General features: G+C 39.5%; 1 protein-coding gene across 1 annotated transcript; it reads right to left on the bottom strand.

The window, feature by feature from the left end:
- Positions 1-8,408: 8,408 nt before the first annotated feature.
- LOC131194916 (proto-oncogene Mas-like) lies at positions 8,409-19,757 on the bottom strand. Its single transcript, XM_058176502.1, has 3 exons — positions 19,621-19,757; positions 18,877-19,087; positions 8,409-11,855 (listed from the first exon to the last, which is right to left on the bottom strand). Exon 3 carries the CDS (start codon positions 11,156-11,158, stop codon positions 10,202-10,204), a length of 957 nt encoding a protein of 318 aa, XP_058032485.1. The 5' UTR covers positions 11,159-11,855; positions 18,877-19,087; positions 19,621-19,757; the 3' UTR covers positions 8,409-10,201.
- Between the last annotated feature and the right edge of the window lie 701 nt (positions 19,758-20,458).

The raw sequence follows: 20,458 nt of genomic DNA, 5'->3' as shown, positions 1-20,458 counted from the left end.
TACAGTCATACAGTCATAAGTGGAAGGAGATGGGTGATGCGAACAATGAGAAGATTAATAGTAGTGCAGATTTAGTAAATAGTTTGACAGTGTTGAGGGAATTATTTGTTTAGCAGAGTGATGGTGTTCCGGAAGAAACTGTTCTTGTGTCTAGTTGTTCTGGTGTGCAGTGCTCTATAGCGTCGTTTTGAGGGTAGGAGTTGAAGCAGTTTATGTCCGGGATGCAAGGGATCTGCAAATATTTTCACAGCCCTCTTCTTGATTCGTGCAGTATACAGGTCCTCAATGGAAGGCAGATTGGCAACAATTATTTTTTCTGCAGTTCTAATTATCCTCTGAAGTCTGTGTCTTTCTTGTTGGGTTGCAGAACCAAACCAGACAGTTATAGAGATGCAGATGACCGACTCAATAATTCCTCTGTAGAACTGGATCAGCAGCTCCTTGGGCAGTTTGAGCTTTCTGAATTGGCGCAGAAAGAACATTCTTTGCTGTGCTTTTTTGATGACGTTTTTGATGTTAGCTGTCCATTTTAGACCTTGCGATATGGTAGTTTACACGTGCATCTGTCATAAACCGCATGCTTGACGGAATAAATAAAATAAATTAAAAATAAAAATAAATAAAACCTCCAGTCCTTTCAAACCCCGCCCGAAGCAGACACCGGTCTCTGCAGGACCCGACCGAGAAGTCCAACCATTCTCACGTCACCCTCGCCCACAACTTCCTCCCTTCGCCCGGAGACTCAAGCATCGGACCTTCCACCAAACTCCGCGGGCCAAGCTTGAGGACTGCAACATGCGGGGCGGGGGGCAGAAGGAGAGAGAGAGAGAGAGAAGGGGGGTAGTTTGTGATGCTCCCCCCCCGCCCCCAGTGTCGTGTGAATGCAAGAGCCGGATTCCGCGGCAGGCAAAGCGCTTCCCGTTTTGCAAGATCCCATCCGGGCTGAGTCGAGCCTCCCCTTTCAACGGTTCGGGAGCTGAACTCAGCCTTGCGAGCAGGAGAAAGGCTGGGTTCTCCCCAGGGCGTGCAAAGGACGCACAGCCGTGTAAGCTCACTCTTGCTTGGTGGGCCAAAAGGAGGCTGGGCTGATTTTTGCTGTCCTTTATAAACCAGCTCCGGTCCTTCTTTCGCTACTTCGGAAAGGAAGTTTTCTCGGCTGCAAGCTTGGCCGATCGTGGCGGGTGACTTTTGGACAGCGGCGTTGGGAAGATGCTTTCGGGAAAACGGACAACCTTCCCGGAGAGGGCTTGGAGAAAAAAAACCCAATCGCCCTTCTCGGACTAGAGGATTTGGATGGTCTGGCTCCGGAGCGCACCGCCTTCAGGATCGCCAGCCAGCGGGGCTAACGAGACAGAAACCAGATGTTCAAGGTGGAGAAAAATCCGGATTATTAACAGCCTTAACCATCAGCCATCGTCGCCTTCATATCTGGGATCGCTTTGGAATGAGGGGAGGAATAAAACGACTCTATAAAAGCCTCCCTGAGTTTCTGCATGGCAGAGGACGGGATGTCCAGAAATATTTTACAAGAAGAGTTCTCCATTCCTCTGAAAACAATAAAATACCTTATCCCACCAGACTTGAAATCCTAGGCTTAGAAAATTTGGAACTCCGTTGCCTTCGACAAGACCTGAGCTTAACTCACAGAATCATCTATTGTAATGTCCTTCCTGTCAAAGACTACTTCAGCTTTAATTGCAATAATACTAGAGCAACTAATAGATTTAAACTTAATGTCAACCGCTTTAATCTAGATTGCAGAAAATATGACTTCTGTAACAGAATCATCAGTGCTTGGAATACTTTACCTGACTCTGTGGTCTCTTCTCATAATCCTAAAAGCTTTAACCAAAAACTTTCTACTATTGACCTCACCCCAGTCCTAAGAGGACCATAAGGGGCGTGCATAAGCGCACAAATGTGCCTACCATTCCTGTCCTATTGTTTTTCTTTTCTTCTTCCTATATATATATATATGCTTATACCTCCTTATATTTACTCATATAAGTGTTTATATACTGTATAATCTTTTTGTATGATACCTACATATATTGTTGTGACAAAATAAATAAATAAATAAAATAAAATGTTGCTAACCCAAACGGATGTTTTTATTTTCCCCCCAATTTTTTTTTAAATTAATTTTACTATAACAATACAACACAACACAAACATCTATAACACAAACACAAACACATAATATGTTTTTTCTCTTTACATGTCAGTTTCATTCCACATACTTTCTCCTTTATGTATTCCTCATTTTTCCCCCCTCTTATCTTTCTCTCTATCCTCCCTTTATATCTAGTTTTATTCACTGACAATATTTTATACATTTATCATCTTCTCTTCTCTGTCATTTATTCATATTTACTTTTCCTATTCTCTAACCAGTCATACCACTTAATCCATACTTGTTAGTATTCTATTCTATTCTATTCTATTCTATTTCTCTTCTCTTCTCTTCTCTTCTCTTCTCTTCTCTTCTCTTCTATTCTATTCTATTCTATTCTATTCTGTCTCTTCCTTTTCTTTTATTTCTTTCATTAATTTATCCATCTCCGCACAGTCCAGAATTTTCTTGATTATTTCTTCCTCTGTTGGTACCTTTTCATTTTTCCAGAACTGTGCATAGACAAAAGGATGTTTTTAAAAGGAGGAATTTACATTCCTGTTCTTTTTTCTTTACCCATGTGGCGATTTTTTTTCCACCACTCCTCCTCCTCCTCCTCCTCCTCCTCCTCCTCCTTCTCCTCCTCCTCCTCCTCCTCCTCCTCCTCCTCCTTCTCCTCCTCCTCCTCCTTCTTCGGAGAACTTTTTCGTCCATTAATGGAGTTTCCTTTCCCAGAAAGTCTGGCGTTTGCATCTTTTCGGCACCAGGCGTAGTTTTTTTGTTTTCTATTTTCCTGGACTTTTTGAATTTTTGACTTTAATTTCATTTTGAACGGTTGTCTTGCAAGGTGCCCGGTTCGCACGACAGTTTTATTTTGCACTTACTTGCTTTTATTGTTACAGGGTGTTGTGTTTTTTTTTAATGTTTTATTGTAAACAACCTAAAGTACTTTGAGGATTGGTCAAGCTAAAACTTGAAATAAACAACATTTTATCAGTGGTGTGTTTCAAAAAATTTTACTTACCGGTTCTGTGGGTGTGGCTTGGGGGAGGTGGCATGACTTGTGGGTGTGGCTTGGCTTGGTGGGCATGGCTTGGATTGGTGGGTGTGGCAGAGGAAGGATACTGTAAAATCTCCATTTCCTCCCCAATCCAGGGGAAGGTTACCACAAAATCCTCATTCCCTTCCCAATCCAGGGGAAGGATATTGCAAAATCCCCATTTCCTCCCGATCAGCTGGGACTTGGTAGGCAGAGAATAGATGGGGGTGGAGCCAGTCAGAATTTTTACTACCGGTTCTCCAAACTACTCAAAATTTTCACTACAGGGTTCTCCAGTACTGGTCAGAACCTGCTGAAACCCACCTCTGCGTTTTATGGCATTCTCCTTCTCTCATCTAATCTAATGCTGTTTGGGATAATATTCTTGACCTGGACCCTGGGAGGGGTGGGTTATGGGGAACCGCAGGAGGACTTAACCCACACTTTTAAGAAATGTGGTTTAGTCAGTAAAAGTCAACCTGAACTTTTAAATCTGTTTAGCAAATAGGGGAGGACAGATTTCATGAGGTTAATTTATATAATGTAAACATTATTTAGAACCAGGTTAGAAAGTGGATCTGATGGAAGTTGCTGCAGACACTTACCATAGTAGCAGAAAACTAAGGCCTTGAGGCATCCAACAGAATTGCAGGAACAAAAAGAAGGAAGGAAGGAAAAAGAAGTAAGAAGAAAAAAGGGAAAAGAAGGAAAGAAAGAGAAGGAAAGAAGAAAAAGGAAAGAAGGGAAGGAAGGAAGGAAGGAAGGAAGGAAGGAAGGAAGGAAGGAAGGAAGGAAGGAAGGAAGGAAGGAGAAGTCAAAAGAAAATGGGAAAGAGAAGGAAGGAAGGAAAAGAAGGAAAGAAGAGGAAGGAAGGAAGGAAGGAAGGAAGGAAGGAAGGGAGGAAGGAAGGAAGGAAGGAATCGTTCAATCATTTCCCCTCATCCACTACTCCAACTAAGTTAAGACCAGACTGACCTGCAAACACAGGCAACTCTGCGCACATCTTGATGTCATCATACAAAACAATGTTGTTTTTAAATCACACAAATCACATAATCCAGTCTTTGTGCCATGGCATCACTTGCTTTCTCCCTGGGCTTCCACAGCTAATCAGTGTCAGTATCCATTGATGTTGGACCTCGCTACTGATTTTGGTCCGTGGTTCTTTTGCCTGATTTTCAACCAGGAGGTGCCCCAGTGGGACCCGAGAATAAACCAGGAGAAAAAGAGAATCCTAAAATCAGACCAGACCATTTCAACTCCAATTCCAACTCCACTTTCTCCCCCACCCCCCACCCGCCAGTCTCTGCTCCTCCTCCATGTTTCCTCCACTATAGGGCATTGCATGCCAAAACAACTAGACACAAAGATAAGTTTTCCCCCATGCCATCACTCTGCTAACACCTAAGTCCCACAGCACTGTCATATCCTTGAAGATATTTACCCATGCTGTAGTGCTGTATTACTATTATCCTTCTCATCTTTTCTGTTATCTTTTCCTATGGGTATCTTATGATTGTATCACTTTGTTGTTTGTTTGAATGTACACTGAGAGCTTATGCACCAGGGACAAATTCCTTATGTGTCCAATCATACTTGGCCAATAAAAAAAAGATCATATTTTATATTCTATTCTATTATCTGGCTGGAGGAAGCCTTTAAGAGGATACAACCAAAGAAAGGCATGAAATAATAGAATAGAATAGAATAGAATAGAATAGAATAGAATAGAATAGAATAGAATAGAATAGAATTTTATTGGCCAAGTGTCCAATCATACTTGGCCAATAAAATTCTATTCTATTCTATTCTAAATACTGAACCCTTTTAAAAAGGTTTCACTGAAATCCATTTCCTCCCCAATCCAGGGGAAGGTTACCACAAAATCCTCATTCCCTTCCCAATCCAGGGGAAGGATATTGCAAAATCCCCATTTCCTCCCGATCAGCTGGGACTTGGTAGGCAGAGAATAGATGGGGGTGGAGCCAGTCAGAATTTTTACTACCGGTTCTCCAAACTACTCAAAATTTTCACTACAGGGTTCTCCAGTACTGGTCAGAACCTGCTGAAACCCACCTCTGCGTTTTATGGCATTTTCCTTCTCTCATCTAATCTAATGCTGTTTGGGATAATATTCTTGACCTGGACCCTGGGAGGGGTGGGTTATGGGGAACCGCAGGAGGACTTAACCCACACTTTTAAGAAATGTGGTTTAGTCAGTAAAAGTCAACCTGAACTTTTACTGACTAAGCAGTGCTTCCAAACTGCTAGGTTGGCAGAAGGTGGGATAAGTAGCGGGAGCTCACCCCATTATGCGGCACTAAGGATTCGAACCGCTGAACTGCCGATCTTTCGACCGACAAGCTGAGCATCTCAGCCACTGAGCCACCGCGTCCCTTGTTTTTAATGTTCTACGCAGCTATTTTTAACCTCTCTTATATTTTAACCTCTCTCTCTGATTTTTACTGAAACATTTTCTTTAAATTAAACAAAACTAAAACTATCTGGAAAATGTATAGAAAGGGAACAAGAAAATAAAATAAAAATTGAAAAAAGGTTATTTTTAATGTTCAAAAGGTAAAGGTTCCCCTCGCACATTTGTGCTACTTGTTCCTGACTCTAGGGGGCAGTGCTCATCTCTGTTTCAAAGCCAAAGAGCCAGCGCTGTCTGAAGACGTCTCCATGGTCATTTGGCCGGTATGACTAAATGCCAAAGGTGCACAGAAAGCTGTTACCTTTCCACCAAAGGTGGTCCCTATTTTTCTACTTGCATTTTTTTTTTTTACGTGCTTCCAAACTGCTAGGTTGGCAGAAGGTGGGATAAGTAGCGGGAGCTCACCCCATTATGCGGCACTAAGGATTCGAACCGCTGAACTGCCGATCTTTCGACCGACAAGCTGAGCATCACAGCCACTGAGCTACCCTTGTTTTTAATGTTTTATTGTAAACAACCTAAAGTACTTTGAGGATTGGTCAAGCTAAAACTTGAAATAAACAACATTTTATCAGTGGTGTGTTTCAAAAATTTTACTTACCGGTTCTGTGGGTGTGGCTTGGGGAGGTGGCATGACTTGTGGGTGTGGCAGAGGAAGGATACTGTAAAATCTCCATTTCCTCCCAAAACTAAGGTCGTCTTATACTCCGAAAAATACAGTAAGTCAAGCTGGGGCTGTGAGCTCACCAACTTCCTAGTCACTTTACCCTGGAGTGGAAGATTAGAGATTGGTCTAAATTTACACTGTATTTACATTGCCTCTCATCTTAAGCTTCTTCCCATGTACTAATCCTAGCCAGTCATTATTTTTTAAAAAGAATTGAGTAGAAAGAAGAAAAAAGAAAAGAGAAAAGAAAAAGAAAAACAAGAAAATAAAATAAAAATTGAAAAAAGGTTATTTTTAATGTTCAAAAGGTAAAGGTTCCCCTCGCACATTTGTGCTACTTGTTCCTGACTCTAGGGGGCAGTGCTCATCTCTGTTTCAAAGCCAAAGAGCCAGCGCTGTCTGAAGACGTCTCCATGGTCATTTGGCCGGTATGACTAAATGCCAAAGGTGCACAGAAAGCTGTTACCTTTCCACCAAAGGTGGTCCCTATTTTTCTACTTGCATTTTTTTTTTTTACGTGCTTCCAAACTGCTAGGTTGGCAGAAGGTGGGATAAGTAGCGGGAGCTCACCCCATTATGCGGCACTAAGGATTCGAACCGCTGAACTGCCGATCTTTCGACCGACAAGCTGAGCATCTCAGCCACTGAGCTACCCTTGTTTTTAATGTTCTACGCAGCTATTTTTAACCTCTCTTATATTTTAACCTCTCCCTCTGAAGTTACCTCATAATGCTTTCGACATTTGACCTCAGTTTCTTAAACTCTTTACCACTAAATTAGTACAATCTGAACTAAAGCAATCTTAAAATCATAATGTGAATTAAATCCCATTGAAAAGGCACCAGGAAAATCAGTATTATTTACCATATTTTTCGGAGAATAAGATGCACCTTTTTCCCACAAAAAAGAGGATGAAAATCTGGTTGCGTCTTACACGTCAAATGTAGCCCCGCCCAGCTTCTCAAATAGACGTTTCAGAGGCTGAAAAAAGCATCAGAAAAAAAGCTTCAGAAAAAAAGCCTCCAAACAGAGCTTCAGAGGCTTTTTTTTCTGCAGCTGTTTCGGAGGCTTTCAGACGCAGAAAAAAAAGCAAAAAAAAAAAAGCAAGGCACAGAGCTCACAACCAAGGAGCCTGTTGCTAAAATTCACCTCTGAGAGCAGCTGATGGGGGGTATTCAGAGAGTCCAATCCACCTTCCAATCAGCTTTTTTTCTTATTTTCCTCCCCAAAAACTAAGGTGCGTCTTATACTCCGAAAAATACAGTAAGTCAAACTGGGGCTGTGAGCTCACCAACTTCCTAGTCACTTTACCCTGGAGTGGAAGATTAGAGATTGGTCTAAATTTACACTGTATTTACATTGCCTCTCATCTTAAGCTTCTTCCCCATGTACTAATCCTAGCCAGTCATTATTTTTTTAAAAAAATTCCATTTAAAAAGAACTTGGTGGTGGTATTTTTCTCAACCCTCCATACTTGGCTTTGACCAACATAGAATTGAGTAGAAAGAAGAAAAAAAAGAAAAAGAGAAAAAGAAAAAAGAAAAAAACAAGAAAATAATAATAATAGTAGTAGTAGTAGTAGTAGTAGTAGTAGTAGTAGTAGTAGTAGTAATATTAGGAGTAAACAGGATTTGAATAGATATGAAGGGAATATGTATGTAACTGGAGTGTGATTGAATGTACAAAAAGTATATATGGAATATGCATGATGTTATATTATAATCTACACGAAAGAAAAAGTGTTAGAAAAGTATGTACCGGACAAGTCACACCATGTCTAATGTTTTTAAATTGTATATTTAATAAAATTTATTTTTTTTAAAAAAGAATTGAGTAGAGTGGAGAAAGTATTATATGATCTTTCTGGCCACGATCTTGGAGTAATAGAAGAGTAATTTTCAAAGAAGAGGAAGATCGTTCTTGGCGGGTAGAAAAGAAAAGTGGGAACAATCCAGCATTACTGTGGCGCAGTGGTTAGAATGCAGTACTGCAGGCTACTTACTGCTGGCTGCTTGTAATTCGGAAGTTCAAATCTCACCAGGCTCAAGGTTGACTCGGCCTTCCATCCATCCTTTGAAATGGGGAATCTCAGGGGTCAGAGGCAAATACATGACTTCTACACAACTGTTATTTCTTATTCATTTATTTGCTAAATTTACATCCTTCCTTTCTGTTTATTCAATATTTAAAATGACTAACAAGAGATAAAAATAGAAAATACAAACCATAAAAATAGATGACTACAATTTTAATTAAATCAAAATCAGAAATTGGAAAAAGAAAATGTATATTTGATTATCCATGTAATAACTGCAGCTAGAATTGTATTTGCACTAAAATTGGAAAAGTGAAGAGATCCCTACCGAGGAGAATGTGAATAGGAAGATACTAGAATGTGCAGAAATGAATAGGTTAACACTGGCAATTAAAGGAAAAGAACAAACCGAATATTATATTATATGGGAGTCATTTTATTGATGGTTAGAGAACAAATATAAAAATTAGAAATAAAAATAGATGGGTGAAATATAGAAAATGTATTAATAAAGTTAATAGAGTTAATAGAGTTAAATAAATTAAGAAGAGGATTGTCATAGTATTAGATATTTAAAGTATTGGTATTAAGCTAAAAATAGATTAAATAATGAATATGCTTGTAAACTTTAATTGTTATTACACAAAATATTACAAAAAAAAATCAAGACAGTTTGCAAGGTGGCAAAAAAATTTGAAATCAACGTTGCAATACATCTGCATGACATATTAATGAAGTGTATGTATGTATGTATGAAATAAATATATATATATTTGTTTTCTGAGGTTATATGTGTGTGTGTGTGTGTGTGTGTGTGTGTGTGTGTGTGTGTGTGTTTTCTGAGGTTTTCACGGGTGTTTGTATGTAGGTCTTTGGTTGTTCGGGTTTTCTCCCGTGTAAAATTGGAAGTGTCTTGGCGACGTTTCGACGAAGTCTCATTCGTCATCTTCAGGCTTCAGCTTCGTGCTTCTGGGAGCAATGAAGCTGAAGCCTGAAGATGACGAATGAGACTTCGTCGAAAGACGCCAAGACACTTCCAATTTTACATGGGAAAAAACCCGAATAACCAAAGACCTACATACAAATACCCGCGAAAACCTCAGAAAACAAATATTTATATATATATTGGGTGGATGGCCTGTTAGTATGGATGCTAACACAGAATCAAGTTTTCAGAATCACCGATCAATTCTCACTAGTAAATGAACTTTGCTGGGTGACTGACAGCGAGGATAAAATACCTAGGAACATCAAAGCAGTTGAAACAGTATTTGGAACATTTTGACTTATGCCTGCAGGTGAACAAACATCAGCTGCAGAAATATGAAGGTAAGGAAAACCATTCATTTAGCTTCTCATCATTAATTACCAAGATTGAAGAAAACTTTAACCCCTTTAATCCAGGAGTTGTTAAAGTCACCTGTGGTGTAGGGTGTTCTGCCTAAGCAGAGGGTTGGACTAGAAGACCTCCAAGCAGGGGTAGCGGCGGCTGCGTGAGGCTCCGCCCACCCACCCAGATGTCCTTACTTCCTGGTTTTAACCAGGAAGTAACCTGTTTTTGACCCTCTGTGCATGCGCAGGAGGCTTTGTGCATGTACAGAAGGTTCAAAATCACATGTGATGCACATCACATGCACTTCCGAACCAGTAAAGAAGATAAGTAGATTTCACCCCTGCCTCCAATGTGCTTTCCAACTCTGTTATTGTATTACACCTCAATAGGACCTGTACAAAATGTCTTAGAAACCACTGTTACAATTGAGAAAAAGACAGGCTAATTTCCTAATCTCCTTGGCATTATATTTTTGCCAATACTGGTTTGCCAGAGGAGGTTTCTCTGAATTAATTATCAATTTCCTGGCAGGGCGCTATAGAAATATGGATTATTATTTTTTATCACTCTCATGAGTAAATCATAACTGGCTATCAACCTGGACCTCCGTCTGCGTTCCATTTTCTTCTTCCTCCTTGAAAACCCTCTGGAGGATAATGTTTAGGTTGCATGTAGAATGAAGTTCTTTCTTTCTCCCCAACAGAAAATAGATCAGTGGGTTAACGCTGCTGTTTAGACAGGCGCAGAGGTAGCCATAGGTAGTTAAATTGGCGAACTTGTGCTTGAAAAGAGTCTCGTTGAGATAAATGGCACATGGTGGAATAGAAAAGACGAGGAAGAAAAACAGGGCCAGCAAGGTGACTTTGAGAAGCTTCCCCCGCCTCTGCATCTGTGATTTAAGGTAGCCCTTGATGAAGAGGGCAAGACTGGAAACCAACATGAGTGGGATACAAATAGAGGTACATATGAGGATGTGATAGAACGAAGGGAAGATTTTAGTCAGTCTTGCATCGAACAGAGCATAGTGAATTGCACAGAGGAGCAAAGAGACCAGCCATGAGAAGGCACAGAGTATGTGGGATAAATATGAAGGCTGGTGGCATCGGTACCAAATTGGGAAGAAGAGAGCCAAGCACCGGTCGATGCTGATGATTGTCAGAAGAAATTGACCAGTGCAGTAAGTGCATATGAAACATTCTGCTGTTATTAAGGGGAAGCATCTCTTAGTCAGGTACAGAATTCCTGTCAGAAATAGGAATATGAGGGTCCCACTGTCAGCCGTGGCTAAATTGAGGATGTAGACAGTGAAAGAATTTCTCTTAATCTTGCATCCCAGAAGTCGGATGACAATTCCATTTCCGATAATGCCTGGAATACAGATTAAAAGGATTAAAGAATAGATGACTTTTTTCTGATATTCCGGCTGATCGACGCTGCTCTTTGAGTAGATTTCCTCAGTCTCATTGTGATCGCTATACCTGAATGCAAAACTTCCCGTTTCGGCATCCGTTATTCCAGAAAAGTATGGAGTTTTCATATTGGTTGCTGTCGTCTGTGGAAATGAATCTTACTCTGATTGTCTTGTTTCTGCTTCGTCTTGAGAGCCAAGGATGGATCCAGAAAAAGCTAAAGGACAAAGCCCTCACCCTTGGTTTAGTCAACAGCCATCAAGTGACTTTTGCATCTGTTCTGATTTTTGGAAGAAGTAGGTGGACAAGATGTGGACAATTTCGCAGAAAATCTTCAGCAACAAAATCAGTTGGGTTATCCTTTTGGGTACTTCTGCATCGGTTCTTGTTCAAGAAGGTAGAAATGGTGACATCAGTGCAGTGGTGGGATTCAAATAATTTAACAACCGGTTCTCTGCCCTAATGATTTCTTCCAACAACCAGTTCACCAAACTGCTCAGAAAGTTAGCAACCAGTTCTCCCAAAGTGGTACGAACTGGCTAAATCCCACCACTGCATCAGTGTCTGTAGATTATTTTCTCCCATCAGTTTTCAGCCATATGGGTCAATTCATCATCCAGCATCTTCTGGTTTCGGAGCACGTAAAGAATTTGACTCCTACAGAGTCGAGGTCTTGTTTCACCTTAATGCCTTTCCATACAAGCAAAGCAGAAATGACTCATGGAGAACAGTTAACGTGATCACTTTGTCAGTTAAAAGAGGAGATCTTTTCTGTTTTGTGGGTAGTTTGGTTTCCTCTGCTTCTTCCCAAGAACTGTGTCATATCTAAAATTTAAAAAAAAAAAGATGATTACTTTAATGGCATACAATACAGTATGGATCTTTCCATCTTTATTTTAAAGTGCAAATCGACTGCCGTACAAAGTTATTAATCATAATTCTTATCCTTCTAAAATGTTCTCTTTGGGACCACCTATAAATAATAAAAACGGGACGTGGTGGTTCAGTGGCTAAGACGCTGAGCCTGTCGATCAGAAAGGTCGGCAGTTCGGCGGTTTGAATCTCTATTGCCGCATAACGGGGTGAGCTCCCGTTACTTGTCCCAGCTTCTGCCAACCTAGCAGTTTGAAAGCATGTAAAAATGCAAGTAGAAAAATAGGGACCATCTTTGGTGGGAAGGTAACAGAGTTCCATGCGCCTTTGGGGGTTGAGTCATGCCAGCCACATGACCACGGAATTGTCATCAGACAGCACTGATTCTTCGGCTTAGAAACGGAGATGAGCACTGCCCCCTAGAGTCGGGAACAACTAGCACGTATGTGTGAGGGGAACCTTTACCTTATAAATAACAGAACGTTTAATAACATTCTGGTTGGTTTATGTTTGCTCCCAGATAAACATCACAAGAGAAGAAAAAAATATCTTTTTGGAATATTAACTGATAAAGGTCTTCCCTACTAAATATTTCTAATAATGCAGAATCTCACATGGTTGGTGACAATTTCGCAAGGATTCTAGGTAGCTACCATCTCATTGAACTAAACCAAACCAAGCTAAACTGCAAGCTAATGAAATGAAATAAAGTATACAATGAAACAACGGCCACATAGAACACCGGAAAAGCCACCTTAAGCTAAGGAGGCAGAAATAAAATTACACAGGGGAAACATTAGAACATAATGTTCTATCCGCTTGGTCTAAAAATTGGCAGCTCCAAATTTCAACCAGCAAATGCTCAGTCTTACATATAGGAAAAAAGAACCCAAAAACTAAGTACATACTAGATGGACATTACCTTACAGACGACCCCCATCCCATTAAAGACCTTGGAGTTTTCATGTCAAATGATCTAAGTGCCAAAGCCCACTGCAACTACATAGCAAAAAAAGCTCTAAGAGTTGCAAACCTAATTTTGCGTAGCTTCTTTTCCAAAAACACCACACTACTAACCAGAGCATATAAAACATTTGCTAGACCAATTCTAGAATACAGCTCGCCTGTTTGGAACCCTCACCACATCTCTGACATCAATACAATTGAACGTGTCCAGAAATATTTTACAAGAAGAGTTCTCCATTCCTCTGAAAACAACAAAATACCTTATCCCACCAGACTTGAAATCCTAGGCTTAGAAAACTTGGAACTCCGTCGCCTTCGACAAGACCTAAGTTTTACTCACAGAATCATCTATTGTAATGTCCTTCCTGTCAAAGACTACTTCAGCTTTAATTGCAATAATACAAGGGCAATCAATAGATTTAAACTTAATGTTAACCGCTTTAATCTAGATTGCATAAAATATGACTTCTGTAAAAGAATCATCAGTGCTTGGAATACTTTACCTGACTCTGTTGTCTCTTCCCATAATCCTAAAAGCTTTAACCAAAAACTTTCAACTATGGACCTCACCCCATTCCTAAGAGGACCATAAGGGGCGTGCATAAGCGCACAAACGTGCCTACCGTTCCTGTCCTATTGTTTGTATGATGTTGTGACAAAATAAATAAATAAAAATAAAAATAAATAAATAAATAAATAGTTTATAGAATGAATAAAAATAATAGAAAGATTAGAAGTTTACAGACATTTGGCATTTTTCTTTTATGTACATTTAAATAATATAATGAGGATTACGTAAATTTGATTAATGTGATAAGAGATTATTAACAATGTTTGTGCGAATTGGATCAATATGAATGATACCTAGTTAAAGTTGATCATATACAATAGAGAAATGTTTAGATTGAACAAGAAAGATACAGATGAAGATAGAGACAAAGATGAGGAGTTACGCATTTTTTGTTTATGTATGTTTGAACAATATAATGAGGATTACCTAAATTTGATCAATGTGATAGAGATTGCTAATACTGTTATTAGAAGAGATGACATTAGGGATTCTCCTTTTATGTACGTTTAAATAATATAAAAAGGATTATATAAATTTGATAAATGAGATAGAGATTATTAACAATGTTAGTGTGAATTGGATCAATATGAATGATACCCAGCCAAATTTGTTCATATATAACAGAGAAATAGAATAGAATAGAATAGAATAGAATAGAATAGAATAGAATAGAATAGAATAGAATAGAATAGAATAGAATAGAATAGAATTTTTTATTGGCCAAGTGTAATTGGACACACAAGGAATTTGTCTTGGTGCATATGCTCTCAGTATACATAAAAGAAAAGATACCTTCATCAAGGTACAACATTTACAACACAATTGATGGTCAGTATATCAATATAAATCATAAGGATTGCCAGCAACAAAGTTACAGTCATACAGTCATAAGTGGAAAGAGATTGGTGATGGGAACGATGAGAAAATTAATAGTAGTGCAGATTTAGTAAATAGTTTGACAGTGTTGAGGGAATTATTTGTTTAGCAGAGTGATGGCCTTCGGGAAAAAACTGTTCTTGTGTCTAGTTGTTCTGGTGTACAGTGCTCTATAGCGTCGTTTTGAGGGAAGGAGTTGAAACAGTTTATGTCCTGGATGTGAGGGATCTGTAAATATTTTCACGGCCCTCTTCTTGATTCGTGCAGTATACAGGTCCTCAATGGAAGGCAGGTTGGTAGCAATTATTTTTTCTGCAGTTCTAATTATCCTCTGAAGTCTGTGTTTTTCTTGTTGGGTTGCAGAACCGAACCAGACAGATATAGAGGTGCAAATGACAGATTCAATAATTCCTCTGTAGAACTGAATCAGCAGCTCCTTGGGCAGTTTGAGCTTACTGAGTTGGCGCAGAAAGAATATTCTTACAATGTTTAAAGGTTTAGAATGAATAAGAAAGACACAGATGAAGGCAGAGATGAAGATGAGGAGTTAGGCATTTCTTGCTTATATATGTTTGAACAATAAAATGAGGATTACTTAAATTTGATAAACGTGATAGAGATTACTAACACTGTTATTGTGAATTGGATTAATATGAATGATACCCAGAATCAACTCTGTTCACACACAATATGGATGCCTAGTTTAAAAATAATAATCATAAAAAAATATTTTTTTAAAAAAAATCATCTGCCCCAAGTCAATCCTCTTTTGTAGAATGGCCCAAACATAAGGACATATTTTTGCAATAATATAAAATGTGTAAGAGCAGGGAAAAGGTAAGCAAGAGACAAGAATATTTGATAGATAGGAGACAATTGCAGAAATATCTCTGCTCTTTGTGACCTGAAAAAAAACAAAACCATAATCAAGGAGTTCGGTTGCACAACACAAGCGACAGTTCTCCAGAATGAAAACGAGGAGTTAAGAACTGCATCACCCGGGTGGGAGAGTCAGTAGAAAAGAGCCAAGAGCGACATCTTCACAAAGTTTCTAACAAACCACCAGGCTTGAAATCCTGGGATTAGAAAACTTACAACTCCGTCGACTTTGACATGACCTGTGTTTAACACACAAAATCATCTATTGCAATATCCTTCCTGTAAATGACTACTTCAGCTTCAATCGCAATATTACAAGAGCAAAAACTAGATTCAGGGGAGCTGCCAGAGGACTGGAAAAGAGCGGATGTAGTTCCCATCTTCAAAAAAGGAAAAAAAACAGACCCAGGAAACTACAGACCTATCAGCCTGACCTCAATACCGGGGAAGATTCTAGAAAAGATAATCAAGCAACGAATCACCAAACACCTAGAAGCAAACAAAGTAATAACCAAAAGCCAACATGGGTTTGTCAAAAACAGATCATGCCAGAGTAATCTTATCGCATTCTTTGACAAAATGACAAAATTAGTAGACCAGAGGAATGCTGTCGATATAATTTACTTGGACTTCAGTAAAGCATTTGATAAAGTAGACTATAACCTACTACTAGATAAAGTAGAAAAATGTGGGTTAGACAGCACCACCACCAGATGGATTCGTAACTGGCTGACCAACCGCACTCAACGTGTAGTCCTCAACGGAACTACATCCACATGGAGGGAAGTATGCAGTGGAGTACCCCAAGGCTCTGTTTTAGGCCCAGTACTCTTCAACATCTTCATCAATGACTTGGACGAGGGGATAGATGGGGAACTCATCAAATTTGCAGATGACACCAAGCTGGCAGGAATAGCCAACACTCCAGAAGATAGGCTCAAATTACAGAAAGATCTTGACAGACTTGAACATTGGGCGCTATCTAACAAAATGAAATTCAACAGTGAAAAAAGTAAGGTTCTACATTTAGACAAAAAAATCAAAATGCACCAGTACCGTATATGTGGTACCTTGCTCAACAGTAGTACCTGTGAGAGGGATCTTGGAGTCCTAGTGGATAACCATTTAGATATGAGCCAGCAGTGTGCAGCAGCTGCTAAAAAAGCCAACACAGTTCTGGGCTGCATAAACAGAGGGATAGAATCAAGATCACGTGAAGTGTTAGTGCCACTTTATAATGCCTTGGTAAGGCCACACTTGGAATATTGCATCCAGTTTTGGTCGCCACGATGTAAAAAAGATGTTGAGACTCTAGAAAGAGTGCAGAGAAGAGCAACAAAGATGATTAGGGGACTGGAGGATAAAACATATGAAGAACGGTTGCAGGAACTGGGTATGTCTAGTTTAACAAAAAGAAGGACTAAGGGAGACATGATAGCTGTGTTCCAATATCTCAGGGGTTGCCACAAAGAAGTGGGAGTCGGGTTGTTCTCCAAAGTACCTGAGGGTAGAACAAGAAGCAATGGGTGGAAACTGATCAAAGAAAGAAGCAACTTAGAACTAAGGAGAAATTTCCTGACAGTTAGAACAATTAATAAGTGGAACGACTTGCCTTCAGAAGTTGTGAATGCTCCAACACTGGAAATTTTTAAGAAAATGTTGGATAACCATCTGACTGAGATGGTGTAGGGTTCCTGCCTAGGCAGGGGGTTGGACTAGAAGGCCTCCAAGGTCCCTTCCAACTCTGTTGTTATGTTATGTTATGTTATGTTATGATTCAAGCTTAATGTCAACCGCTTCAAACTTGATTGCAGAAAATATGACTTCTGCAACAGAGTTGTTAATGCTTGGAACTCATTACCTGACTCCATAGTCTCTACTCAAAATCCCAAAATCTTCAACCAAAAACTGTCTACTATTGACTTCACCCCATTCCTAAGAGGACTATAAGGGGCGTGCATAAGAGCACAATAGTGCCTACCATTCCTTTCCTATTGTTCCCTTCATTATATCAAATTAATATAGTTGATGCATATTCTTTACACACACACACACACACACACACACACACACACACACACATATATATATATATATATTTCATGATATGTTTTTTACTTATGACAATGTTTATGTATACTGTTATTACAAAATTAAATTAAAAAAAACATTTGAAAGGAAACAATGTTCTTGACAAACAGCCACATCTGTCAAGAAGAGAAAGAGCAGATGTGTAGGTTTAGGGCTCTGGGATCACTTGGCCAAGTCTGAGACCTCACTAAAGAGTATCGGCTTACAATTCACAGGGTTACACAATGGAAACACTCTATGGGAGCATCAGAAACCTGCACATCGCCTCCAAACATATGTGAAAACTCAGCTGGAGCCATGAGTGCTTTCATGGCAAGTCGGTTGGCATGTAAATACCAATGGCTACATCTAGAAATGATGTATCTACTCCAACCAATCATTTAACTGGAATCCGCACTGTATATCGGACATTAATACAATTGAGCGAGTCTGGAGGTATTTCACGAGAAGAGTCCTCCATTCCTCTGCTCACAACAGAATACCTTATGCCACTAGGCTTGAAATTTTGGGCTTAGACAATTTAGAACTACGCCACCTTCGGTCTGAGTTAAGTGTAGTACACAAAATTATCTGCTACAACGTCCTACCTGTCAATGACTACTTCAGCTTCAACTGCAATAATACATGAGTACACAATAGATACAAACTTATGGTAAACTGCTCCAAACTCAATTGTAGAAAATATGACTTCAATGACAGAGTGGTCAACGCCTGGGATACACTACCTGACTGTGTGGTTTCTTCCCCAAACCCCCAAAACTTTAACCTTAGACTATCTACTGTTGACCTCACTTCATTCCTAAGAAATCTGTAAGGGGACGTGCATAAGCGCACGTGCCTACCGTCCCTGTCCTACTGTCCATTTATTTGTATCCATTTCCTGTATTCATAATCATGTTTATACTTTTATCTGTTATCTTATACACCTGTATACTGCACGAATCAAGAAGAGGGCCATGAAAATATTTGCAGATAAACTGTTTCAACTCCTACCCTCAAAACGACGCTATAGAGCACTGCACACCAGAACAACTAGACACAAGAACAGTTTTTTCCCGAAGGCCATCACTCTGCTAAACAAATAATTCCCTCAACACTGTCAGACTATTTACTGAATTCTGCACTACTATTAATCGTTTCATAGTTCCCATCACCAATCTCTTTCCACTTATGACTGTATGACTATAACTTGTTGCTGGCAATCCTTATGATTTACATTGATATATTGATCATCAATTGTGTTGTAAATGTTGTACCTTGATGAACGTATCTTTTCTTTTATGTACACTGAGAGCATATGCACCAAGACAAATTCCTTGTGTGTCCAATCACACTTGGCCAATAAAAATTCTATTCTATTCTATTCTATTCTATTTAACAAACTAAATAAATAAATTAAATAAATAAATAACTGGGTTTTTGTTTTTTTTAAAAAGAACTGGTCATCTGTGATGGATAACCTTTCGTAAGAAATCATACTATCAACAAATGTTGTCCTTGCAGTTTCTGAGACTTATTCTGAATGGAGATTTTTTTTTTTTTCATATAACAGTTCCCATGATGAGAGTTCTATCTTTGCTAAGGACATACCTGATGATGAAGTAAAAGAATTCCTGGTGTGATTAAACAGATCTCTTTGAGAATCCAAGGAAGCTCAGAAAGCTTCAGATTTCTTGAACGACTCCGGTTTGGTCTGCCTTTGATGCGGCTGTGGTGAGCATGCAGAATTTATTCGGCATTAGAAATAGATTTCCAGTAAAGAAGAGGAACTTGCTTCACATTTTGTTAAGGGTATCTCCAGCTGTTTTGCAAAGGAAAGACTTAATCACAATTTGGAAGGAGAAGCAAAACTTTAGAACTTCTGTGAGAATGAGAAAACCCATGGAAGGGAACCTAAATCCTGTTTCATCCTTTGTTTGCAAACATTAGTTATTTTTGAAATATTTAGATGAAAATTCAAGTCAATTTAATGGATGGATGGATGGATGGATGGATGGATGGATGGATGGATGGATAGATAGATAGATAGATAGATAGATAGATAGATAGATAGATAGATAGATAGATAGATAGATAGATAGATAGATAGATAGATATTTTTTGTAGCTTTCTATTTTTTGTGAGGTTCACTAGAAGATTGAACAGGGCTATATTTGCCTTAGGTGTCATTGTTCCAACCTATGAAGATACATCCCTTCTGAAATCTGTCTGGCTCCAACTCTTCTGTGTATTCAGAAGTCTTCAAAGATCTCTTTCTCTAGCTCTTCCTACAGGCCCCGAGAAACGATGCTTCATGATCAACTCTTTGAAATTAGATTAAAAAAATCGTCTTACCTGTGCTACCGACTTCCAAAATCCGCTTATAGAATCTGCCCCGTTCATTGTTCTTGTGAAGAAATGTGTGTCCCCTACCCTTTTCTGCATACAAAATTTCCCTTCCTTTCTTTGCTTCTCTTGATCGTATAACTGGACAGATTCAGAGAAAATGTCTTCTCTATAGCTAAATGAAGTTTAATATGGAACAAATTAGTCACTACGGAGTCTTTGGTGGTTTCCGAGCTTGGTTGCTTGGAATCCCCATTCCCCACCAACGCTGGCAGGGCAAGCTACAGTATATAAACAGGTATCAACCCCCACACTCAAATTCATTGAAGACGTTACCTTAATAGGTTAATGAAATGTTTGCAAACCACCAAACTGAAAGAACATCAAGAACTGCACAATTCTCTTCTTTGGAAATGAGTCATTTTGTCATCTCTTGTGGTTATCACATACCTTTGCTATGGTTCAACTCTTGTGTTTTCCTGCCTCCTACCTGCAGAAGATCCTGCCTGGTCTTGAGATCCTGCCTATTCCTGGGATCACAAAGATATTGTTGTGGTCTGCCAGCAGCCTGCGGATCTGGCAATGGAATCAAGACAGCGATGAGGCTGAAGAAGAACATGGGCCAGTCCTGGAGGCTGGAAAAGGCCCGGATGAGGGCTCTGCATCGGAGGCAGAGGTGGGACCAGTGCCATCAGGGAGTGATGTGCGGACTCCAGAGCCTCCAGAGGCCGACAATAGTGATGCAGAAGAACAGGAGGAGCCTGTGCCTAATGCATGCATGAGAAGACCTGCCAGAAGGCAAGAGCAGCTAAAGCAAAGAGGATGACTCAGGAGTAGGGCCAAGAGA

The sequence above is a fragment of the Ahaetulla prasina genome, chromosome 3, assembly GCF_028640845.1.
Source record: "Ahaetulla prasina isolate Xishuangbanna chromosome 3, ASM2864084v1, whole genome shotgun sequence".
NCBI classification, from domain to species: domain Eukaryota; kingdom Metazoa; phylum Chordata; class Lepidosauria; order Squamata; family Colubridae; genus Ahaetulla; species Ahaetulla prasina.
Note: the sequence above shows the minus strand (reverse complement) of the source record. Positions and strands in the feature narration are given on the sequence as shown.